At 39.3% G+C, this 26390-nt stretch overlaps 1 protein-coding gene across 1 annotated transcript in view; it reads left to right on the top strand.

Moving 5' to 3' along the window:
• The window catches only part of ptprq (protein tyrosine phosphatase receptor type Q), a 66241-nt gene that overhangs the window by 39211 nt on the left and 640 nt on the right, over positions 1–26390 (top strand). The window contains exons 33-57 of the mRNA XM_063005068.1: positions 1747–2058; positions 3337–3612; positions 4177–4328; positions 5252–5393; positions 5476–5757; positions 6226–6552; positions 7861–7979; positions 8094–8280; positions 11530–11771; positions 11943–12009; positions 15806–15964; positions 16821–17040; positions 17175–17248; positions 17350–17449; positions 18460–18588; positions 20360–20404; positions 20704–20730; positions 21601–21682; positions 21776–21866; positions 21976–22052; positions 22807–22941; positions 23025–23150; positions 23261–23409; positions 24297–24432; positions 24540–24663. Coding sequence (XP_062861138.1) covers positions 1747–2058; positions 3337–3612; positions 4177–4328; positions 5252–5393; positions 5476–5757; positions 6226–6552; positions 7861–7979; positions 8094–8280; positions 11530–11771; positions 11943–12009; positions 15806–15964; positions 16821–17040; positions 17175–17248; positions 17350–17449; positions 18460–18588; positions 20360–20404; positions 20704–20730; positions 21601–21682; positions 21776–21866; positions 21976–22052; positions 22807–22941; positions 23025–23150; positions 23261–23409; positions 24297–24432; positions 24540–24663 — 3780 coding nt within the window. The remainder of the gene's footprint in view (positions 1–1746; positions 2059–3336; positions 3613–4176; positions 4329–5251; positions 5394–5475; positions 5758–6225; positions 6553–7860; positions 7980–8093; positions 8281–11529; positions 11772–11942; positions 12010–15805; positions 15965–16820; positions 17041–17174; positions 17249–17349; positions 17450–18459; positions 18589–20359; positions 20405–20703; positions 20731–21600; positions 21683–21775; positions 21867–21975; positions 22053–22806; positions 22942–23024; positions 23151–23260; positions 23410–24296; positions 24433–24539; positions 24664–26390) is intronic.

The raw sequence follows: 26390 nt of genomic DNA on the forward strand, positions 1-26390 counted from the left end.
AGGCACCAACACTAACCTCTGCCCCATCAAGAGAACTAATTTTCCCAAACCAAAAGCACACACTACTTACCTTTACTATAAACTGAAATGAGGAAATACTATAAATACTATTCCACCTACATGTTTTTAAGATATGAGACGAAATCAAATTTCTCAGGACCCTAAAGGCATGCAGCACCCACAAAATCTGCTGAGAAAATGTGCTGCCTAATCTGAAATAAGAAAAACCTTTATAACACTGGTGTCTGTGAGAGATATATTACAGAGACAGTGAGAGAGGCTGTCCCATCCTTTTTAGGCTGGGCTTTACTGCTTCACTTCTCCAAATTTGAAATCATCAGTAAAGACAAGAGTAGAAATCTACAGAGTTTTGGTGTGATTTTATGGAAAAACAGTGCAGAGCTGACCCTGAAAGAGAAATAAGAATCTCCCCTGGTGTGTGAGGCTGATAAAGTGTTTAAATAATTAAGTACTAATCATTTCTCTCTTTTCCTGCAATTGTGTTTGATTATGTTTTAGTTCCTGCAGCTCCACTTCAGTTGTCCAGCTGACTGGGCCTCAACTAAGCAACACATTGCAGATCCTTGCACATTTACACTTCAGACTATGCAAGGATAATTTCTCCTTTCTGTCTATTCTAATCTCTTTTTTGTGTCTCTGCTTCTTATAGCAAAGTGTTTATCATAAAGGTCATTTTACAGGAGTCTTTAAAAAAACATTTGTGTTCAAATGAGATAACCACAATATGCATTACATGAAGTGTAAAATGTGATATGAAATGGTACATTTGTGAATTGAAAAGATGTATTTATTTGTTTATGTTATCTGTGTTCTTAATCCTTTTTAATGATTGGTGTTAGCTTTACACACAACTCAAATGATATGAGCAATTTAATGTGCTATAAAATCACAGTTTATGTCCATTGAACTTGTAAAGAATGAATATAACATGCAGTGAAAATATTTGCCCATGTGCTGATTTCATTTACTTTTGCATATTTGTCAAGTTAAAAGTTTTAAATCCTTATCCAAAATGTAATTTAACACAGTTCATAAAAGGTTTTGCAACACCCATGTTATTGCCCTCCTAAACTTAAAAACTAGCTGATAAATTTCTTTCTTATTTGTTTCTTATCTTATTTTTTGGACTGTGGCTTAGTTCAATGTGGAAATTGTATTTTCTGGTTGTGTTGATCTGAAACAAGCAAAAAAGGTGACAAACATGCAAAATAAGAAAAAATTAGAAAGGGGCAAATACTTTTCCAATCACTGTATTTGTAACCACATTTCTGAATAGAGAACAAAATGTCCTTGAGGTGTTAATTAATACTGTCAGTCAATAATGTCCATAGTGTTTATTATTTCAAGCTTGATGCTCAGTGGCACTGCTAGCAGAAAGCATTTTTTCTGTGCATCGTGTGAAAGGAATTGGCTGTATTGGCATTTTAATCATAGTTAAGAATACTATGCAAAAGTGAAAAAAAATCAAAACAGGCTCTTTTACATACTATGTGTGATACAATTACATTTCCATCTGACTGAACAGTTGTATTTGATTTTGAGTGTAAAATCTGTGGTTAAAAGTAAATCAGAGCACAATCCAGATACACAATGCACCAAATGACCATTCAATTGTGTCTTTAACTCAAGTTCCTGGTCTGATAGGACATCTGTTCCCTATTCTGAGGTGTGTGAACATGTCTGTGATATTAGTGGACTAACTGTGAACGTCTCTTCTCATCGCAGTGCCAAGTGACCCGGTCCATAACCTCTCAGCTCAGCTCTATGGCTCTACAGCTGTAGTGATTAGTTGGGACCCTCCTCTAGAGCCCAATGGTAAAGTCTCCTACCAGCTAATACTACAGGAGGCTGGCACTACTCACCCATCCTTGAATCGCACAGAAAACCAAACTATTACCAAGACAACTACTGATACAGTCTTCCTCTTCACCAAACTCAGGAAGTACTTCCCTTATGTTTTTCAAGTCACACCTGCAACCAGTGCTGGTTCTGCCCTAGACCATACCTCTGTTCTGCACCTAAGAACGGACGATGATGGTGAGTAGTACACACTCTCCTTAATTATTTTGAGATTATCCACCATGTTTATAGGTTATTTTAGTGTTGCACAAACACTTTTATCTTAAAGGACCACACCCCACACACACACACACACATATATAAAGTAGACATAGTAGATCAAATGACACATGGTTGGAGTAAAGTTAGGTGTCAGTGTAGTGATATGAAAACTTTTCTGATGCTTTTTAAAGAGGATGATTTAATTACAATGCAAATTGTATTTCCACTGCTACTGTATTTTGCAGTAGCCACAGCAGATCATTCTGGTCCACATACCTGATTTTGCGAGAGTTACTTTGGAGTACAATTATTACCCAGTGTATTGTGTAAAGGCTTAATTTGATTTACAGATTTGTACATTTGGGAAAATAAGTTGATGTTGGTAGAAGAATCTGACTGGTAATCAGAAGGTTGCTGGTTTAAGAACCATAGCCAAGTTACCACTGTTGGACCCCTAAGCAAGGCTCTTAACTCTTAGAGGCCTGCAATTGTAAATCACTTTGGATAAATAGAGACTTATGAGTGAGTTGATCAAATCCACCATGTGCTTCAATGAAAAGATTGAGACTGAAGGAAATCTTTTCTTTGTACAAAGAAATTACAAATGTGATAATTTGCTATTCACTAGTGTCCCACATTCTCATTTTTGCTCAAGTTGTTATGCTGATTATAATGATTTGATGATTGTGATGATTTGTATAAAAAAAACATTAGATTAAATCCAAAAAATGGTAAATAGAAGCATGTTCACTGGTTGTCTCAGACATCTGGCCACCCACTCTACATATGGATAATTGCTAGTGGAAATGAAGCATTTGCATACTAATAATAACAACGTGTGGTAATGTACTATAGAGCGTGAAGCGTATATTGTGTATGTGAGATAGGTAATAAAGTGTGAATATGACACATGCCATGTTGTACCAATCCACCAAACTGGTATCTGATAGACAGTGAGGGGGCTGATGCTACCATGACAATGATAGGTCTCGTAGAGGGTTATTGCTATTAGTTTTTCCTATTTTACTACAGGTTTATCAGTCTATTACTGATAACATGCAGTTTATTCATTCTTCACAAATTGCCTGAATAATTGTAATAAATAAGCATACATGACTACAATAGTAATTGTTTTAGCATTTATTGTTTCACATTCACATGTTTATACACACATTTACACATTCCATAACAACAGCTTTCTCTCTCTCTCTCGCTCTCTGTCTCTCTCTTTCTGTGTGTTTGTGTGTGTTTTAGTCCCGAGTTCGGCTCCACTTCTTGGCATGAGCAAGAATCTCTCCTCCACATCTATCTTGGTCACTTGGTTTGCCCCTACAGAAGTGAATGGGGAGATAATAGAATATGCCATAGCTCTGCAAGGACCCCAAGGATTCAGCAGCGCCTACACCGCTGAAACCCAGTTCACTCTTGCACACCTCACTCCATACACACCCTACAATCTGTCCATCTCTGCAGTGAACCGCAGGGGCGTGGGCCCCTCACTAATGCTGGCACTGCACACTGATGAAGCAGGTGAGCGGGAGTTTATTATATATAATTATTCTACACCTTTTAACACTACAGTTTTTAATAGTGTAAACCCCGGTATGAAAAACCATCAACATGGTTGTCATTCGGATGGCTTCATGAAATGATGTACTTTAAAAATAATGTATCATAAAGTTTTACCAACGCTTTACCCTTGTCAGGGTCAGAGAGGGTCCAGTTTACCCAAAAGCACTGGGCACAATGCTGTAACCCACCACAGACAGGATGCCAATTCACCACAGGGGCTCATCCTCTCAGACATGGCCAATAATGTCTGTATTTAGACACCTGACTAGCTGATAGCACCACTGGGGATTCAAACCTTGGACCTCAGCAATAGCAGGCTACAACAATTTACCGCTACACCAAGAGCTTCTAATAACATGTGATAAAATGATCTCCATTATTGTTTTCTAAACTTAAAACATTGCTGAACCTTAAAAGATCATACTACCCTAAAACCACCCTAAATTCACCTTTGTGTTTTACTAACACATATAAAGATACCATCTCATGTTACTCTGTGTTTGTATGTATCTGTGTGTGCAGGTCCAATGTCTCCACCACGAAATCTCAGCATCTTTAACCACTCGTCTGACTCAGTATGGCTCCACTGGGAACCTAGTTTGGAGCCAAATGGCATGGTTCAGCATTATGGATTCAGAATAGTGGAATTGAACTCCAACACTATTATATACCAGGTGCTTAGACAATGGGATGTGTTCCATTCCAAAAGATACAGCACTTGATATGTAGGGTCTTTTATATTGCAGCTGTTTCAATTTCAATTTGTGGTAAGCTCTTCAAGGCAAATGACCTGCATAAAGCCTTTAAGGTTGCCAGGTTTTCTGATTGTTAGTTTATTTAATCACTTCTAAGCTTTGTGTGCTTTCACAAAAGTTCATAGTTTCGTATCTGAAAATGGATCAGGAAACATTTTCATGTTTTAACATTGCTTTTGCGTTGGGTCAGGTTTACCCAGAATCACTGGGTGCAATGCAGTATCACACCCCAAACAGGACGCTAATCTGTTGTGCGTCGGCCAAATACCTTTTCAGACGTAGCCAAACATATCTGTTTATAGGTGTCCAACCAGGCACTAACACCACTAGGGATTCAAACCCTGGATCCCAGGGGAAGGTCTATGCACCACCTGAGCACCTTAAAGCAGTTCTTTCTTTTTTAAAACTAGTATTACTTGTAAGTGTGCAGTACAATTTCAATGATTGGCTATGTATGGGGGATGTACAGCCTAGCCATTGGGAGGTGTCTGTGAACTCTCTGTACTAAGCCTTGGATAAAATAAGAGGGTAAGGAATGTCATCCGGCATAAAAACTGTTTCAATTCAGGTATGCAGACCGGTATGATCCATTGTGGGGAGGTATATGGACACCCTTTCCAATTATTGAGCTCAGCCCCATCCATTGGTAACAGGTGTCCACATACTTTTGTTTATTTAGTGCTTCTAATCCTGAGCTTCTAAAACACACTCTTTATGCATAACCTGCGCTAAGCATCAGTTCAGCACTTAAGTCCAGACATAAGTATCTGCTCTGAATACTAATGTGTGTGTTTTGTGTATGAGTGTAAAATACACATCTCTAATTCTTGTGTTTGCAACAGAACTCATCAGATGCCTCCACACACGCTGAGCTAAGTGGTTTCAAACCCCATAGCTCATATGAGATAAGTGTGTGCACTTACACTAGAGCCGGTAATGGAGACCATTACAGTTTTCCTGTTACCTTTACTACCCGGGAGTCAGGTAATACAAACAGCAATACACTGAAATATGTTTCTAAATAATCTGTGAATAAATAGAGTGTGTGTGTGTGTGTGTGTTGCAGTGTCCGAGGCAGTTGGGAATCTGTCCTGTTCTGGGCTGGATTGGGATTCGTTGTATATGGAATGGGAGCCACCAGCTAATCCGAATGGACAGATATTGCTATACCTGGTGCACTCAGCAGATCGTAGAGAAGAGGTGGATCCTCTAATGCTCGCAGACACACTTGCATACACCTTCAGTGGGCTGAAGCCCGACACTTTCTACATCATTTCTGTAGCTGCTGTTAACTCAGCTGGTCCAGGAGTAGAGGCCAGCTGCACTGCACACACACTTCCAGAATCAGGTACAGTAAACTAGTAAGAGTTCAATAGGTTGTTAGTGAAATGTGCATTCTGTCCATTAGGGTGTGCATTAGGGTCTTAAAGATTATACGCTTGAGGTTTTTCCAAGTCATTGTTGAACCTAATAAGCAGCCAGTGTAAACTTTGGAAGGCCTAGGTTATATACCAGACTTTTCTTTTGCTAGGGACATGGGTTATTTTAACAAAATAAGAGGAACAAAAAAGTGCTTGAGTTGAGCAGCTGTCCTATACACCTGGGTTTTAGTCTCAACGTTGCTATCAGTCAGCTGGGCACTCAGACATTTTTTTCATACATGCATAACGTATTATTTAACATCTAATTTTAATTCTTGAAAATTGAACAATTATATTTTATGTTATTATATTGATATAAAATTAATGGTACTTGATTAGCAATCTAAGCTTAAATTTCAGAATTACTGAATATATTTTTCTATCTCTTTTCATAGTTCCTGGCCCTCCTCAGTCCTTGACTGTGGTGAACATTAGCTCAGATTCTGTTATCCTGAGCTGGCTTCGTCCTGCCAGAGTTCCCGGGCTTTTGCGTGGTTACAGAGTGGAGAGACAGGGACTGAGGAGGGTGTGTGAACTGGAGAATGAACAGTCCTGTGTGGAGGATGAAGTTGTTTTGACCATAGATGGGACAGGAGAGGGCGAGAGAGTCACGCTGCAGCCTCTGCTTAAATACACTCGCTATCGCATCAGAGCAACAGCCATGACCAACGCTGGAGCAGGAGCACCTACAGAGTGGATCTATATACAAACACTAGCAGGAAGTATGTCTAATGATGAAAAAAAAAGAATTTCACACATACATGATTCCTAGTTACGGGTTGTATTTGAAATTTGCTATTACACAAAAAAGATAAGCAAATGTGTGAATGATACATACATGTTTGAAAAACACAGTGAAGGTTAAATTCGCCCGCCTTCGCCACCATGATTCCATGGGTCAGGTCTAAGCAAATGCCATCAGCAGGGCTGAAAACTTAATAGACACAAATGCTGTATCTGAGCGTGTTCGGTTTGATTGGGTTTCACATCTTTGCTGCTGCAACAGTGTCTCCTGCTCCGGGTCAAGGCGCTGGTGCAAGTGGCAAAAGAATAATTCAGTAGAACAGTCCTCTTCACAAGTTGAAGCTCCGTGTAGAAATTCCACATAGACTGGTGTAAAGACGTGGCTGGTGGCTTCACATGTGTTGGAGAAGGTGTATGTTGCCTGCAGCCCTCTTTGTCCACTGAGGGACACACGTTGAAATTAAACATATAAATTGGGTGCAAAAAAGATCCTTCAGCAACTTGATTATTTGATTAATGTAGACATTTTGGTGATGTAAATTAACTTTTTGGTATGAATTATCAGTTCTAAATATCAATTCTAATTGACTAGAGATGATGAACTTTCCAGGCTTATCTAAACGGAACAAGGTCTATTTGATTGCACACATTAAAAAGCAGGTAGAAAAGTAGTCCCTTGCCAAGGTCAGGAACAAAATCCAAAGTGCCATCCTATGCTGTGAGTAAATTTGTCCAGAAACAATTGATGAACCACCAAAAACAGGTCTGCCATTATTTTTAAGCTGTGGGACACTGTCCACAGTCAAATGGGATTTACATCATCATGGGCGTACATAGCAGTTATTTGATTTCATTTCCATCAACCGCTTTATTCTGCTCAGGGTCGTAGCAGGTTCTGTTCCAGTGATAAAACACTGGGCGCAAGGCAGGAATCCCCTGGAGAAGGCGCTAGACCATGGCAGGGCTTTAGCCATCCTCCCCTTCAGACATAGCAATCGTGTCAATGTAAATGCACAGCTGACCAACAGCACCCTCAAGTTTTGAACCTGGAGATCAGAATAATCCTCTGTGCCACCCGAGCGTCTTCACACAGTTATTTAAATGTTTATCTGACTAAAATATAAAGCTTAATGTTTTATTATTTATTGTTATTTTCAGGTCTAGAATTATGTCTATATGAACATGTGTACAGTGTTGGTACTATCTCCCCCACTATATGCTGCTTTTTCAATTGGATACAATCCTGTTAGTGCAGCGACACATTTCTGTCTTTCTCTGTTTCTCAGAGCCTGATGCCCCACCAGCTGCTGTTTCTGTGATCCCTTCCTCTTCTGGAATGAAAATCAAGTGGGATGAACCCAGAATCATTTCAGGGCCGACCTCCTACCTCATTGATATTGTTTCTGTGAGCTGAAGTGATAAAAGAATAAACTAGATGGATTTGTACCAATTCATAGAAAAACACGTTTCAAATGCACTCACAGTAAATGTTTTCTTTTCTGTTTTCTTTCTCTTTCAGCTGGATGGTTCAGGTCACAATATGAGTATAGTGAGGCAGCCGGGAGAAATCAGGACTGTGGTCATTGGCAATTTGTCAGCATTTACCCAGTACTCAGTTACTGTCACTGCCTTTACTGGAGACGTGATGGATGCTCACAGAGACGGCATGGCCTCTAAACCTGTTCTCGTCCGAACACTAGAGGGGGGTGAGAAAGATCTTGTGTTTGAGTAATGATAGCAAAAAAGTAGAATTTTCCACTTTATAATGACAAAGTGGCAAAGTTTTTTTGTTTTTGTCTAGTGGATATGCTGTACTTTTGGCTGGTTGGGCATGTACATAGAGACATGATTGACTTTGGGTTGGGACGGCAAAGGCCCCACGTGCGTTGGATTGGCTTCCTGTCTGGGGGAGGGGGTACTGCATTGCACCCAGTCAGACCCACCGACCCTGACCCTAATAAAACAATGGTAAAAGATAAAAATGAAATTAAATAAATAAATAAGAGGCATGATCTTATGTATTTTTAAGGTAGGTTTTCAGACTCTTGCAGAACTCACCCCATGAGGTCTCAAAAAAGAGCAAGCCAGGTATTCTAAAGCTTTAAATCTGAGCTAGTTAGCAGGTGTGTAGCTCTGAATAAAGAAACATTTGGAGCAAAGAAACATCATTTGGAGCCGGGCCCCTAAGTTCTTTTTGAAAGCAAAGACAAAAGTATAGAACTTGGTCTTTTCTGTGCCAAGATGCCATTGAAGGGGTTTTGATACAGGAATAACATGAAATAACATGGTGTCTCTTAATCACTATAACAGACTTTTTTTTTCTGAAAACAATTTGAAAAATGAAAGAGAGAATCTTGCAGTTTCCTTTGTTGAAAGCCACTGATTGAAGAGTGGTTGTCATAAAAAAGCAACACATTAACATGAATAATACCACTCTTTTGTTATTAATTGAGTTAGCTGGTGTTTGCTTTCTAAGATGTCAAGGAGTTGTTAATAATGGGTGTGATAAAGCTGAGGAAATTTGATTCACTGAGAATGGGACAATCCAAAGATGGTAGGATGGTTTGAATGTGAGAACAGACTGTGACTGAGCAATTTCAGATTAGAGCAATCATTAATGCTCCTACACACAATAAAAAGTATTTATTTTTTGTTTTTAATTTATAAATTTAGTGTTGCCTTTAAATTCTATGTTCAAAACAAGAACATGTGAAACACACCTAATGTTACACATGAAACAGTAAAGCATGAGACAGTAAAGTACATGTAATTAGAAAATAAGTGAGAATTGATTGATTTGAGATTAAAATTAAGCATGAAAACCTGTTAACAATACTTAAAGCCCTATTATAGTGCATAACACCCTAGTGTGGCCTACTGCCTGTGGAAACCTGATCATAAGCTTATTGAACATCAAATCAATTTAAAAAAAACATGGGTGTTACTTTGAAGCTGACTATGTCTGCTTCAACATTATTTCCACTTCTAGGAAAGCTTTTTACAAGATTTTCTAGTGGATTGTGTCGGACGGAATGTGTGCCCATTCAGTACAATGGCATTTGTGAGTTCAGGCATTAACCTTATGGACATTGCATCATGCACAGAGGCACATTCTTGCTGGAACTAGCAAGAAAATTCACCAAACTGTTGCAAAAAAAGTAAAAGAATATAATTAATTTTATATAATAAATTTTTTACACCTGTTAGGAATGACAGTGACTAAAACACTAAATAAATAGGGCAGGTTTCCCATAAATTGGCTGTATAGTGTATATAATGAGGTAGTTTTGGGTTTGAATAGCAAGAAATGGTATATTTTTATTTTGTAATAATATAAAAATGCTGATTTTATTGGTTTTACTAAGGCTTTAATATATTACTTTATAATTTTCATTATAGTGCAAGCTAGCCCACCACAGCTGAGTATCGAACCACTGCTCAGAGGTGCTGTTGGTCAGCTGGGTATTTACACAGATGATTGGCTATGTCTGGGAGGGGGGTGATGGCCAAAGCCCTGTAATAAATTGGTGTTCCGTGACCCTGGCCAGGTTAAAGCAGTTGATGGAAATGAAATTAAATGAAATTTTCTTTATTTTGTATATTTTTTTCTGGGTGTTTAAAACAATGCAATTTTAATAATTTTTTGTGCTGAATCATTGTCTACTCATTACTGATGCAAAGCTTAAAAGGCTTTGTCATCAAGCATCTCTGTCAGTAACTGAGTGGTTGAGAACAACACGGACGTGAAAACATTAGTAACATCGTGTTTAATTATGAATGATGAAACACAATGGAAGGAAAGCCCAGTAATGCCTGTGAACCAAGTAAAGAAGTGCAACGCTAATTAATGCATTACATTACAAAAATGTAAGAACCTAATGTAAGCCATAGTGACCAAAGTGCAATTAGGAGTTGAGCTCTTTAATGGCCAAGGGATAGAAACTGTTCCCGAGGCAGCTCGTTATGGTGATCAAAGGCCTGCATCATCATCCAGAAGCAAGAGAGGAAGAGGAAGAGCTGCCAGAGTTGATTTTTTATGACCCCTGTGTTGATGTAATTGATGTAGAGTGAGTCCACTGCTACAAGATCACGTCTTATTCTACTGACATCTATGAAGCCTTTAAGTTAGCTCGAACTGAGAGTTTGTCATATATCAGACAGTAGTACACTGTCATACTGATTTGGATCATTACAGAATAGAACAATGTTGGCAGCTTCCTATTTATACTGCTTTAGCTGTCTGGTGAATTGTCCTGGGGGCCTTCTAAGCAACCAACTTTGTCAAGCAAAATGAATTCAAGTAATTTGTTCTGGTATTTAATGAGGTGATATTTGTTTTTAGAGCTGAAAGCATCCAAATAAACCAAACATTACAGTATCTGTGATTTTACTCTGACAGATTATTCTGTAGGAGTTTTAGAGGAAGTGCTGAATTATTGAGCACTTTATTATAATGGATATGAATTTAGCATCCTCGCTGAGAGTGCTGGAGAAGCCCAGTAATATGAATACCTTCAAAATGCGGTTCAGCAGTGATTTTTTTATTATTAGGGACACAAGAAATTAAAAGCAGGACATCATTTATATATGTTTTATAAATTAACTTAAGGTCTCACTTATCTGAGATGGTACCCATTGGAAAGTTGTAAGACACTAATTTTGGAAGACATCTGGGGTAAAGCTTATGCAGCATTCTGTTATTTTAACGGTTAATGTGGTAGTGTGATGGTATGAGGATGTTTTGATGCTTCAAGAACCATTAATGGATAAAACCATAAATTTTGCTCTCTACTAAAAAATCCTAAAGAGAACGTCCAGTCATCAGCCGATAATCTAAAGCTCAAGCACAATGAGCTAAAGCAAGTCTATTTCTAAATGAAAAGAATACAGTTACGGTTTTAGAGTGGCCAAGTCCTAGTCCTGAACTCAAATTTTCTATGTTTTTTTTTTCCTAGAGCCAAAAGATCCGCCAAAAAATGTGACTTTGACCATCATTCCAGAGGAAGTGACTCGGGTGTTGGTAACATTTTTACCTCCGGATGAGCCAAATGGCAACATAAGTGCTTATCACGTTTCCATTTACCGTGAGGGACAGTTGGACTTCCACATCGACAGGTTACAAGTGGTCAGCAATGCCAACAAGACCATGACTGCTGTTATCGAGGGCCTTAAAGGAGGCTTTAACTACAGCATTCGGGTAAAACAAAGACAGCTCACATGCTACAACACACACAAACACATGCATGTGTACAAATATGTGGTGTAGATCTGTGATGCAAGTGTGTACATTTGTTGTTTCTATGTTAAACACATGCACTTGATGTATGAAGCAGGACTGAATTGGGATTTTTATTTTCTCAACATGCAGATTGCTGCAGTAAATGGAGCAGGTTTGGGGCCCAGCTCAGAAGTTAAACTTATCACTGGGATGAAAGGTACTTAAAACTTACATATTATATATAAAGATAATATGTTTGCTAGCCTGCAGTTGTTTTTCTTTCATGGCAATGTTATGCTATTTCTAAAGTAGCCAGTTTGTAAAGAGGTACAATAAGGTTTGTGAATAGGACATGCATAGAATAGCCAATATTAAACTTGGTGCAAAGACCCCGTGAAACAATGGCAGCAGTAGCGCAGTGGTTAAGGTGCTGATAATCAAAGGGTTGCTGATTCAAGTCTCATTACCAGCAAGCTGCCAGTGTTGGGCCTTTGATCAAAGTTCTTAAACCCAAATTGCTTGCATCATTATTATTTTTACAGTTAATAATTGTGAAATAAGTGTAAAACTACACATTACACTGAACACATGGCTGAGTTTCATGTTAACAAGGTTTAAGCCTTGTTGAATGAAAACAGCTTAATGTAGACGACATGGCAACAAAGTAGAACATAAAAATGAGCATAAACACCATGACCCAAACTATTCAGCAATTATAGTGTACAATTTATAAAATGGAATCTGGAATCTTGCAATATATTGTAAAAAAAAACCGCCATTGTTGAGGTAAGTATGCTATGAGGAACCGGTTTATGCATGCTAAAAGGGCTACATTTCTGCTTCAGAGGAATATTTCAGCACAAGACTAAATTACTCTACATGCTGCTAATGTGTGTTATCTACAGCTCAGCTATTTATGTAATTCCCAATCATGAACTGTTGGAAAATGGTTTTAACTATGTTTTTCCAACAGCATTGATCAAAAAAATGACTTGTCAATTACCAGTTATTCATTAACATTGCATACAATATACTGCACTGCATTTCTATAGGTTATCATTTACTGAAAGCAGTACATTAACCATGCCCATATCATGATCAGCCACAACATTAAAACTTGACAGAAGTGAATAACATTGATTATCATGTTACAATGGCATCTGCCATGGGGTGGGTTATATTGGAAGCAGGAAATATGGGCTTAGGGATTAAACTTTGACAGGAGCCAAATTGTAATGCTAGATGACAGCAGGTCTTGTGGGGTGTTTCCAGCATTCAGTGGTCAGTGCCTATTTAATGGAGAGACAACCAGTGAACCAGCGACAGGGTCATGGGGTCTCAAGGCTTACTGTCTCACATGGTTAGTGAAGGCCAGCCCATCTGGTCCGATTCCACAAAAGAGCCAAATTACTGAAAAAGTTGGCTCTGATAGAAAGCTGTCGCTACACACAAATGCTCATTCTGACACCTGTACATGAGATTCATGTAGATATTACTTTAACAAATAGCAATTACCTAGACATTATTGAAGACTAAGTACACCTCTTTGTGGCAGCAGTATTCCCTAACGGCAGGGACCTCTTTCAGCAGAATACTGCGCCCTGCTATACTGAATAAATTGTTCAGGAATGGTTCTCAATCCGATTAAGCATCTGTTGGATGTGTCTGATAAACAATTCATAGAGTCCTCACTTTGCAACTTACAGGATTTATAAGATAAGATAAGATAAGATAATCCTTTATTAGTCCCACAAAGGGGAAATTCACATCGTTAAACAAGAAATGGTAACACATTGGGAGAGTAGGAGATAAAAAAAAACAGCAACCACATTGTGCTCCCTAAGGAGCACACTATGGTAACACGAAAAAAAGCTCCTTACAGCACACAAGCACATGTAAACATAAGAACATAACATAGTCACACAACGAGCCACGGGTTAGGGATGTAGGGATAGGAAAGTAACCAAACTACGACAAGCAGCCCCAGCGATTCGCAGCCAGTATGCCGGCGCGCACTGCAGACCCGTCCTGCCGTATTGGTGGGATTAAGCTAAGAAGTTTGGAAGGCGTCGGGTGATGGGTTGGGAAAATGTCAGTTCTTTCATTCCTGCAAAAAGTCTGTACAAAGTTCGCGATAAGATGGCGACACAGCAGTTGCTGCCCAGAATGAGAACAGTCAACATACATAGAACAGGGGAGGGAGGGTGAGATGACCCTTAGCGCAGATCTTCCGGAGGAATTTCCTTATCAGCGAGGCCATGCTGATAGCAGGGAAAGCCAAAGAGCAGAAATGACCTGTTTTTGTAATCCGAACACGGTTAAAAATTTCCTTAACACATGCTCTGCGATTGATTCGGTCTCTGATTCAAATCCCTTTGCAAAGCCGCTAGTTTCTCCAAGATAAATTCCATATTGCGATTCATAGTCACAGTCTGAGTTCCGACGGCTTTGCCCATCATATCAATCAAATTGGGCAGTTTCTGGGGACCCTTGACAACTGACCCAACTCTTTTAATTTCCCGATACAGCAGAGTAAAGCCTAATCCAATCAGCAAAAACCCCACAATCACAAAGTTCTGAATAGGTAAACATCTTCTATGTCCTCTAACGAAAGAGGTGCCAGGCACACGACTCTCCACTTCGCCCATGAGTCCATCGCGTATCCTGCCATCTGCGTTCCGCCGGGGCATGTGGGTTCCCCCGAACCCGAACTCCTCGTTGAGAAGATGGTGTCAATAGCATTCAGAGACCATTTAACCAAATCCATAATTTGTTCTTCGAAGAGCAGTGCTAAGAGAATCTCTGAAGAGTAGAGTAGACGAGACAATATATACAGAAGAAGCCAAGCAGGAGAGATAAGGGAGCAGGGAACAGTGCGTCCGCCTTCCACGAGAGCTTAGAGATGCTGTTAACATCTTGGTTCCAGAGGACACCCTCAGAGGTCTTGTGGAGTCCACTATTTTAGTGGCACAAGATGGGCAAACACAATATTAGACAGGTGGTTTTAATGTTATGGCTGATCAGTGTAACTGAGTGTGACAGAAAAACTGTGCAGCCTAGGGTTCTGTTCTGTTCTACCCAACTACAATCACTGTTCTGCTACATGATACAGAAGAACACCTTTATATTATTGTTAATGCTAAAGAGATATTTTAGCTCTGTAAAATCAGAGCCAAATACAGCTGTCCATTAAAGCATTTCCTCTTTATATCATTCCTTAAACTGTTTTGAACAAAATGGCTTATTCAAGCTTATGTTCTTAAACAATATCTGCAACCATCTAGCTTTTACACTTAATCCCAAGTTACTGGCATGGTATTATGTTTAGTGCTTGTTTTTCAATGTTGTGGTGTGCAATGTCAGCATTCTTTAGATTTCTGGGAACTCACCCGTGTCTCTGCATTTTGGGCCTCCTACTGGAACCGCCCTGAGAGGGCAAATGGCTTCAGAGGCAGTTTGACGTCTCATTTCTATAATGGACCCCACCCGTAAATCCATGTTATGACAGTGCGCCTGTTGGTAGGGTTGGGGTGCTGTTCATGCATTGCCGGAATCGGCAGGTTTGGAAGGGTACCTTTCTTTCCTTTTTTCCAGGAGTTGGCTTGTCGCAGACTGTGGAGCTGCTTGTCATATTGTGACTACCATTGTATTCTGAGTTCTGCGCTATCCCCATTCAGTCAACTTTCTCCATTGTGGGCTGTTGATTTTTTTTTTTGTGTATTTCATTGGTTACTTTGTTTCTATTTATTTGGCCACCTTTTTATTTGTGTGTAACTTCCTAGGTCCTAGGCCAAATTAAGCTCATGCAATCAGGAAATTTGTAGATGAGCTGGTTTCTAGTCATTGCAATGATGTATTAAATTTGTCATGACTCATCCATATCCAAATTTAAATCATGCATGTATGAGTGTCACTCCTTTCTGACTTTTAAAGCTATTGTGTCCAGGTGAAATGCAGCAGCCAGTCTTTGTTCACAGTGAGTAAAATTCCTAATATTCTGATTTTCATTTTAGCTCCACCGAAGCCATCTTTAAGGCCAGCGGTAGCTCTGAACAGTGGCGGTGTTGTCATGGCAACATCCAAAACCATCACTATCGAGATGCCTGTGTGTTTCTTCTCAGATGAGAATGGTCCTATTCAGAAAATTCAGGTCATCGTCTCTGAGCCAGCAGGTATCGGAAATACATTCATAGCACTGATGGCACATCACAGCATAGAATTTACTGGGTAGAGAAAACTCAGATTAATAAAAATAATATAGTTTGTAAAAAATACATTTTACACTGTTGAATATTGGATTACCTTAAAATATTACAGTTGTTTTATCATCTTCAGCACAAAGGAACCCCTTTAATCGTTTGACATTACAGTACTGCAATTTAGCCACATGGTATAACCCAGTGATGTCCTGCATTTAGGTGCTTTGGTGGCGTGGTGGTGAATTACTCTAGCTTCTGGGATCTCAACTTCTGCTTGGATTAAAGGCTCAAAATCTTAGTAGTGATATCGGCTGGTCGAACATCTACATACAGACATAATTCGCTATGTCTGGGGGGTGGCTGAGACCCAGGATACATTAGTGTCCTGTCCTGTGTATGTAACTGCATAGTGCCTGGTAATTTCAGGAAACTACTTGTATCCCATAAACATTTGTATCTATCCTCTAATATTACAGACCACTACCCTGACCAAAAAGGGCCGTATCAAACACGTGTCCTCTGACATATGTGCCAGAAGCAGGTTCACACAGAGATCAGTATCACGTACAGAGAGTCATGCACTGCTCTCCATTATTTCCTGTCTCTGTGCAGGTGTCATAGACCAGCCAACAGAGGCAATGAGTAATTCCTTTGGCCCACCCACACTCAGACATAGACAATCATGTCTGGGTAGCTGTCCAGCCGGTGGATAGCAGAGCAGAGTTCTTGCGTGTTTTACCACTGCCCCACCCAAGCGCTTGTGATACATAATTTTTTACTAAATCTGTCAGTTTGTAGAATAACAATGACCTTTCTGCCTGTATCACAGTGATGGACTACAGCAATGTGTCTAACTGGAAGAGCGTATTCTTCCATCCTCCTGCACCCTACATCACAGATGATGGCTTTCTTAACCCAGAGTGCACAGAGGATCTGGATCGCATGAGCACACCTCCCAGAATATATGTGATAGGAGCAGAGGAAGGCTGCTTCTCTGAAAATGCACAAACACTCTGCAATGGGCCTCTCAAACCCAGAACATTCTATGTGTAAGACAAAATGCACACACACACTGAGCAGTTTGCTTTAGTGCGTAATGTTTGACAATTCACACACATAATCAAAAACCACAAAGTAATAGTAAGATGTTGTGCATTATTTAGATGTTTTGCTGTTTTTGTAGATTCAAATTTCGTGCTACAAATATCCTGGGCCAGTACACAGACTCTGAGTACTCTGAAAAAATTCGAACTGCAGGTAAAGCTGCAGGAACTCATTTTTAAAACCAAATGAAGTGATAATGAAATGTCATTCTTCATCATGTTTTGTCACCTGCTGTATCTACTCCTGTGTTGCAGATGACCGCCTTTTGACTCGGGATGAGCAGATCATCCTGGGAGTGCTGCTGTCTTTCTTCTTAGCAGTTTTTCTAATCTTGATTATATATGCTTCTGTACGGTAAGCAACTCTGCATAACCATTTGTCTAATATTTTAATAAATACAAACAATGTGCATTGTTTGGGGGAGCTGCTCGGGTAGCGCAGTGGTAAAATTGTGCTAGCCCACTATTGCTGGGATCCAAGGTTCGAATCCCCAGCAGTTCTATCAGACTGTTAGGTGTCTACATACAGACATGACTGACTATGTCTGAGGTGATGGATTGGCATTATGTCCAGGATGTGTTACTGCATTGTGCCCAGTGATTCCTGAGAAAACAGTCCCACTATGATCCTGACTTGGATAAAGTGCTGGTAAAACATGAAAATGTAATAAAAAAATGTAAGTAAATAATTAAATGTATACACGTGTTATCAATGGGTGCGGCTAGGACACCTAAACTCAATAATAAGGGGGGCGTCCACATATAGTACTGTTAGCTGTATATACTGGCTATTTAGTGTATACTGTTAGCAGAGAAAGCTATCATTATTTAGACTTGTACTCAGCCGGTAGGTAACTTAGTTTTCTATGTAAACCACTGAGATTACTGAAACTGCTTTTGTGCAGTTTATGCTTTCCAGGCTTCCAGGTTTGTCATGAGCGTAGCTCTTGATGCATATGTCTTTCAGTTGTGTCTATGCCAGTGAATTCTTTTACCCCGAGACATTAAATTATCTACATACCCACTATAGCTCTGTAATTACAGAATTATTTGCACTTGTGTATAAATATGTGCATTATACACATACATCTCATAAACAATTAACCATATAAAATCAATGCCCTATAAATAATAAAGCACATTTACTGGCACAAAACATATGCTAAAAATAAATGCCTGCGCACTAATAAATAAGAAGGACATGCTGGATATGAAGTATAAATCTTAGAATTTCTTGACAAATTCCCGTCTCTATGTGAACCCATTTTGGGAGACAAGTGAAGGCCACCCCTAAACTCTAACTATGTGTACCAATGTGCTTAATACAGCAGTATGTCAGAATGATAGTTTCTTGTCCGATTGTAGGATCCATCAGAGGCAGAAGGAGGGTGGTACCTACTCGCCACGAGAAGCAGAGATTATTGAGACCAAGTTGAAGCTGGATCAGCTCATAGCAATGGCTGACATGGAGCTAAAAGAGGAAAAAATAAATCGGTTAGTTCTACTGTTAAAATCCTTTCACAGAATCCTGAATTTATTTTAGTATTAGTTGTAATATCTGTAAAACTGGAATTACAACCAACAGCTGTGCATGTCACGGTCAGGTATATGTTAAATTTGGGGCTGATGATAGTTACTCATAGCAGACTTGAATGTGCAGCATAATGACCTGAGAGACTTTGATAAGAGCCAAATTATTTGGCCAGACACTGGGTTAAAATATCATACAAGGGGTGCTTATCAGCAGTGGTCCAACAGTGGTTCGAGAAAGAAATAAGACAGGTTGTTGGGTGGCCAAGACTCGAAAATTAAAGCTCTGGCATCTGGTATGGATCAACAGTAGAGCTACTGTGATTAAAATTGCAGATCATTTTAATACTGGTTATGAGGTGTGCCTGAAACCCTTTCTGTCAGGCTGCCATTCAAAGTGCCCATGCTAACTCCTGGCCATTGTCAAAAGCACCCTTACATGGAGCAAAGCGTGAATAGTGCCCAGATTTACTTTGACTTAAATACCATCCAGTTTTGCGATGCTAGATACTTTTTCCAATTTACACCAGCAGATTTTACGTTTACAGTCTTTTCTCCAGATCTTCAGTGGTGTGTTATGATTTTGAAGTACATGGGTATTTCATTCTTCTCACTAAAACAATAATTTGTTATCCAATAGGGGTGTAACATCGTTTCACGATGCATCGCGATGCAAAAATGTAGCGATGTGCATCGTGGACATCTGCGCGATTGCACGTGCGTTCTGTAATTTATTAGTGATGGGTCGGTCGCGAACAATCCGGCTATAAGAGTCGGCTCTTTAAAATGAATGACAGAATCCTGAGCCGATTCGTTTTTTTCCGGGGTTTTTTCCGTTTCCGTGGTGGCGTTAGCAGGAGGGGCGGGGTTACAGACGCACACACACACACACACACACACACACACACACAGTGCGCACACGAACAGGAGGGAGAGAGAGAGAGAGAGAGCGCGAGAGAGAAAACTTGATGAAGTTCTTTTCTTAAACAGGGCAGATCATAACAGAAAGGAGAAACAGGATCAACCCCTCAGAGATGAGCTCCTTGTTTTTTCCCGAATGCCAAGCTTCACTAAATACTTACAAATACTGTCACCTGGATGCTGCTTTTTGTTTTGCACATTTTCATTTATATTTTGTTGATGTTGTGTTGTTTCACTGTAGATGCAAATTTACAAATAATATACACAATCAGACCTTTTTGTCTAATTAAGATGGGTCTTTGTTTTTGTATTTTATAATTTATTGTTGTGGCACTCTGTTCCACGTTGAGTATATAAATAAAGCAATTTAAATAATAAAAATTTAATACAATGTTTTTTTTTTACATTAGTAATTCATTTTACATGTAATTTGTTAATAAATTAGTTCAAGCAACAACAAAAAATCTGTTTAAAGACTCAGCTCAGCTCAATGAGCTTGTTTGATTACATAAGATGGTGATAAGTAACTTAAATTTGGTAAACCTGTTAGGTTACAGTAAAGTACTCTGTTCTTGGTAATTACCTTTAATTGCAGGGGACTGAAGTTTTTTTTTGTTTGTTTAAAAATTGTACAAGAAAATGTGCATTGTTTTGCACTGTTTACACTTTTAAAAAATCGTGAGAAAATCGAATCGTGAGCTCAGAATCGTGAATCGAATCGAATCGTGAGCAGAGTGTATTGTTACACCCCTATTATCCAACTAACATGCATTTTTACTGGATCCTTGATTTACTCACTTCCCTTTTTTCTCAGGTACTCCTCCTTTTTCTTTAGGAGGAAGGAGATATATGTCATCCAGTAAGTGGTTAAAATGTGTGTCTGTGGTCTGTCAGCATGTATGCAGCTGCATGCTCTGATTACTGCATCATTGTTGCCATAATGTTTCATTATTGTTATTATTTTTATTAATTATTTAGATCATTTGTAGAGTATGTGATTGCATGGTTGGGCTTCATTGCGTCATTGTTTAATTTTATTTGTATTATGTTACTAAGCTATTCTCTGTAAATCAGTCCCGGTATGCCATGTTTAGGTTGCTGAAATAGAAGCTGACACGTCTATGACACTGTTTCTTGTATATTTTATTAACCTTTCAGGCTGCTCAGTTATAGGAAATCTCTCAAGTAAGTGACTCAAAGATCACCAATTTTAACCTATAAGGTGTGCTTTATGTAGTTGATGAAGGTGGAGAATATTGTTTTTATGTGTAATCTATCTTCTTTATGATTGGGTTGTTTACTTATTTTTATCAACACCACTAAGCATGTTCAGAGCAGTTATATGACAAATATTTCAACGTTCACTTCAAAGATCCAGTCTTTTGTAACCAATCAAAAGCTTGTACTTTAGCTTCATATTTTAATTGGGATAAAAATAACTAAATAAACTTTGTTTACCAAAATTGGTTACAAAAAACACTAAACAGGGTGAATAACTTGATCTTGGTTGCATGGTGCACTTCTTTAGGTGTAGCCAGGTTATAATGTTCAGTGTAAGACATGACGTAAAGGTGGAACATCACACAAATTTTAGAATTAGAATTAGCTATTTTCACATTTTCCTTTGATACTGAAGGAAAAACCTGCCAGCTTATACTGTACATAATCTAATAGTGTGGCTATGGTTCAAACCTTTAAATCCAAACATTTAAACCAGGAGTTTTTCATCCCCTGTGTGTGCATGCTTGGAGCAAGCATAGTAGCAATGTGTTAAGAAATTAAAATCACTGGCATTAACTGAGTAAACTTAGGTAGTCTGTAGTCTGATTCACCTAGTAATAGCAGATAGGCAAGGTTTCATATAAACAAAACAAGCGAAGTGTTTACCCAGTATGTTTAAATGAACTCTTTTCTTTACATGGTTTCTGGCATGTTGGATATAGAATAGAGTACATTTTGTTTTGGTAAAATGAATTACTTTTTTTTTCTAATTACGAAATTAATAATATGTGAATAATATTTTCACTTCCTCTTTTTGTTTGTGCACAATCAAAGACCTGTTAGTAAGAAGGCATTTCTTCAGCATGTGGAGGATCTTTGTGCCAATGACAACGCCAAGTTTCACGAGGAATTTGCGGTATTTCTTTTGCTGTATAGATGTGTGTTGTAATGACACTAAATACGTATTTTGTTCAATCAGTTTGGTGATTTGTGAATCTCCTTGTTACAGGAACTGCCGAAACTACTGCATGATTTGGCTACATCTGATGCTGATTTACCCTGGAACCGCTCTAAAAACCGTTTCACTAATATTAAACCCTGTATGACAGATATGTTTTTGTGCATTTCAACACACTGATTTATTATTAACCGTAAAAGAGTTTTGAACATACAGTACTCATTAGTCTGAATACCGTCTCTGTGTTTTAGATAACAATAACCGAGTGAAGCTGTTGTCTGAGCCAGGGATTCCAGGATCTGATTACATCAATGCTAGTTTTGTTTCGGTAAGATATGGCTTGTAAGTCTTGGAAATTCTGCTACTGTTCTTTATCTGTGACTAAATGATTGGAAGACATACCCCTAAGCCCATGATGATGTATATATAAGAAATAAGGAGGCTATACCCCTAAAGTAGTATTTTTTTAAATGTATGTATATTTTTTTATTTCCAATTGTAAATCCGCTGCCACTTGTACAACCCTCTATCAGATCAGGGAGAACCTGATCACCACAAGCACCCTTTGACGTGTCCAATCTTCAGCTGCTTCTTATTACCTAAAAGTGTTGGGTTCCCACACAGAGCCTTTTCGCATATGGAGAGCCATACTGGACTCCATGGACCCCCTGTCCACTCGAACAGGCACACAAGTCTTAGAGGTTGCATACCGCAGGATCAGCAGTCCCATGTCTGACCTTCCCTCCTTCAAACATGGGCAATTATGTGTAGACACCTGGCCAGGTCGATGGCTCTGCTAAGATTCAAACTCGTTTGAACACTCCATCGTGGTCTGCTAATGCGATAGACCTGCACCTGAGTGCTTTTTATGTGTATATTTTTTTGATTGAGCACATTTGTTTAGAAAACTCACAAAAAACGTATTGAATTAATTATTTAGTATTATTCAGTTATAGTTGCAGAAATGACTAAAATGCCAAGAAAAACATGTCACAGGTGTATGTAAATTTCTTCTTACACATCTCAAATGTTTTCTGTGCTGGTTTTCTGTGTCCTAATCACTAATGGCTCTCTCTGTGCAGGGCTACCTGTGTCCTAATGAGTTTATAGCCACTCAGGGGCCTCTGCCTGGAACAGTGGCTGATTTCTGGAGGATGATTTGGGAGACCAGGACCAAAACCATTGCCATGCTCACTCAGTGCTTTGAGAAGGGTCGGGTATGTGCTCTTCTGAAATAGTGGTGGCTAATAACCTCGTTTAAAAGAGAGCAGTATCACATTATGCCCTGATTTCATTGCAGATTCGCTGTCATCAGTATTGGCCAGAGGATAACAAGCCTGTTACTGTGTTTGGTGACATAATCATCACAAAGTTAACAGAGGACATGCATCCTGACTGGACTGTCAGAGTGCTGCGAGTAGAGAAGGTAAAAATCACACGGTGGTTCAGTATAAACCACTAATCTCTTTAACACCACCCTAACATCTTTAAATGTTTTTTTTTTTCTTTCTCCACTCTGTACATCTGTGCCTCCAGCATGGAGATTACATGGTGGTGCATCACTTTAACTATACTTCCTGGCCAGAGCATGGGGTTCCTGAATCCAGTTCCACTTTAATCCAGTTTGTCAAAGCTGTCAGATCAAACAGAGGTCATGACAACACAACCATAGTCGTACACTGCAGGTAAGCAACCTGTCTCAATTTGATTAATTTTATGCATATTTTGTGTGGATACAACAAAAATAGGATTCCCACAATGAATGGCACACAGAGAAGCATTAATCAGTCTCCACAGTCTTAATTATACACACACATAGAAAAGGGTATGGCATATCAGCATAGTAGGGTATTTTTATGGGTTCTTCCTCCGTTTTCTCCCAATAAAAAATTATCCCATTTTTGTGGGTTTAAACAGCTGATTGCATGTGCTTTCTTATTTTTTGCTTTAGAAACATTTGTTAGTTTATTCACTCAGCATTTTTTATTCTTATTCAAGGTCATTTCTTTAATGGCGTTTCGCAGATGCCTTTATCCAAAGTGACTTACAGTGGTGACTGATACAGTGCAAGCAATTGAGGGTTAAAGGCATTGCTCAGAGGCTCAACAGTGGCAGCTAGTCAGAAGTGGGGCTTGTACCAGCAACCTTCTGATTACAAAACAAGTCCCTTAATCACTAAGCTTATTATAATGTTATGGTGATGACACATTACCTTGCAATTTGCAGAAAAAAGTACAAAAACAATCAATACTCAGTACTCCAAAGTATGCAAACATTTGACCATGAGTGAATATGGAATTGCGCACCCTTTTGCAAGTGTAAAAGCTTCCACACTTATGGAAAGGCTTTCCTATCTATTTAATTTGTTACATTATGTTTATAAAGATGTTTATGAAGACTTTCCATACATACGGTATATTAATATTGATTAATTTTGAACCCAGGCAGGAAGGTCTGTGAACTTACCGTTAATCTCATAGGTATTGTATGACAGTGTTCTGGATGGTAGAGGAAAGTACAGTAAAAAGTACGGTTATTTAAAAAAGCAGTGTTTTTTGTATTCTGTTTGCAGTGCTGGAGTGGGCAGAACTGGTGTGTTCATTGCGCTAGATCATCTGATTCAGCACGTGAGAGATCATGACTTTGTGGATGTTTATGGCCTGGTGGCAGAGTTACGCAGTGAGAGGATGTGCATGGTGCAGAACTTGGTTAGAACTCGAGCACATATAGATGCACACATTCAAAGAAATAATTGACTGTAGACACTATCATCATCAACCACAATAATAATAACAACCTTCTCTCGGTTATTCAGGCTCAGTACATGTTTCTGTATCAGAGCACTCTGGATCTGTTAACCAGCAAAGGCAACAGTCAGTCCATCTGGTTCGTCAACTACTCTGCTCTGGAAAAAATGGACTCACTGGATGCTATGGAAGGTACATTACAATACCATGACATGCTAGTTATGCTGTATACACTCTCCTGGTAGCTAACTGAACTTATTAGCTAAATGGCTAGCATTTTATAATAGTATGGTTGTAATGCACAACTTATTTTTTTTAAAACAAGTCAAGCTTACTTTGTCAGAGAAGCACTATTATAATTTATAAATAGCAAGTTTAAAGGGATTACATCTGAAGGCAGGCCTCTCTGTGCCAAGAGCACAAATTATAAAAACATTTTAAACTTTCATAATAAAAAGATATCAAACATTTTATCAGAGCACTCAGTTGGCGCATTTGAATCCCCAGCAGTGCTGTTGGCTGGTCAGGCATCAACATACAGAGATTATATTGTATCAGACTTGAACTAATTTTCTTGTATATTTGAATCAGTGTTACAGTTGTGGATATACAGTGTATCACAAAAGTGAGTACACCCCTCACATTTCTGCAAATATTTTATTATATCTTTTCATGGGACAACACTATAGAAATAAAACTTGGATATAACTTAGAGTAGTCAGTGTACAACTTGTATAGCAGTGTAGATTTACTGTCTTCTGAAAATAACTCAACACACAGCCAATAATGTCTAAATGGCTGGCAACATAAGTGAGTACACCCACAGTGAACATGTCCAAATTGTGCCCAAAGTGTCAATATTTTGTGTGACCACCATTATTATCCAGCACTGCTTTAACCCTCCTGGGCATGGAATTCACCAGAGCTGCACAGGTTGCTACTGGAATCCTCTTCCACTCCTCCATGATGACATCACGGAGCTGGTGGATGTTAGACACCTTGAACTCCTCCACCTTCCACTTGAGGATGCGCCACAGGTGCTCAATTGGGTTTAGTCCATCACCTTTACCTTCAGCTTCCTCAGCAAAGCAGTTGTCATCTTGGAGGTTGTGTTTGGGGTCGTTATCCTGTTGGAAAACTGCCATGAGGCCCAGTTTTCAAAGGGAGGGGATCATGCTCTGTTTCAGAATGTCACAGTACATGTTGGAATTCATGTTTCCCTCAATGAACTGCAGCTCCCCAGTGCCAGCAACACTCATGCAGCCCAAGACCATGATGCTACCACCACCATGCATGACTGTAGGCATGATACAGTTGTCTTGGTACTTCTCACCAGGGCGCCGTCACACATGCTGGACACCATCTGAGCCAAACAAGTTTATCTTGGTCTCGTCAGACCACAGGGCATTCCCGTAATCCATGTTCTTGGATTGCTTGTCTTCAGCAAACTGTTTGCGGGCTTTCTTGTGCATCAGCTTCCTTCTGGGATGACGACCATGCAGACCGAGTTGATGCAGTGTGCGGCGTATGGTCTGAGCACTGACAGGCTGACCTCCTACGTCTTCAACCTCTGCAGCAATGCTGGCAGCACTCATGTGTCTATTTTTTAAAGCCAACCTCTGGATATGACGCCGAACACGTGGACTCAACTTCTTTGGTCGACCCTGGCGAAGCCTGTTCCGAGTGGAACCTGTCCTGGAAAACCGCTGTATGACCTTGGCCACCGTGCTGTAGCTCAGTTTCAGGGTGTTAGCAATCTTCTTATAGCCCAGGCCATCTTTGTGGAGAGCAACAATTCTATTTCTCACATCCTCAGAGAGTTCTTTGCCATGAGGTGCCATGTTGAATATCCAGTGGCCAGTATTAGAGAATTGTACCCAAAACACCAAATTTAACAGCCCTGCTCCCCATTTACACCT

The sequence above is a fragment of the Trichomycterus rosablanca genome, chromosome 11 (genome assembly GCF_030014385.1).
Source record: "Trichomycterus rosablanca isolate fTriRos1 chromosome 11, fTriRos1.hap1, whole genome shotgun sequence".
Lineage (NCBI taxonomy): Eukaryota > Metazoa > Chordata > Actinopteri > Siluriformes > Trichomycteridae > Trichomycterus > Trichomycterus rosablanca.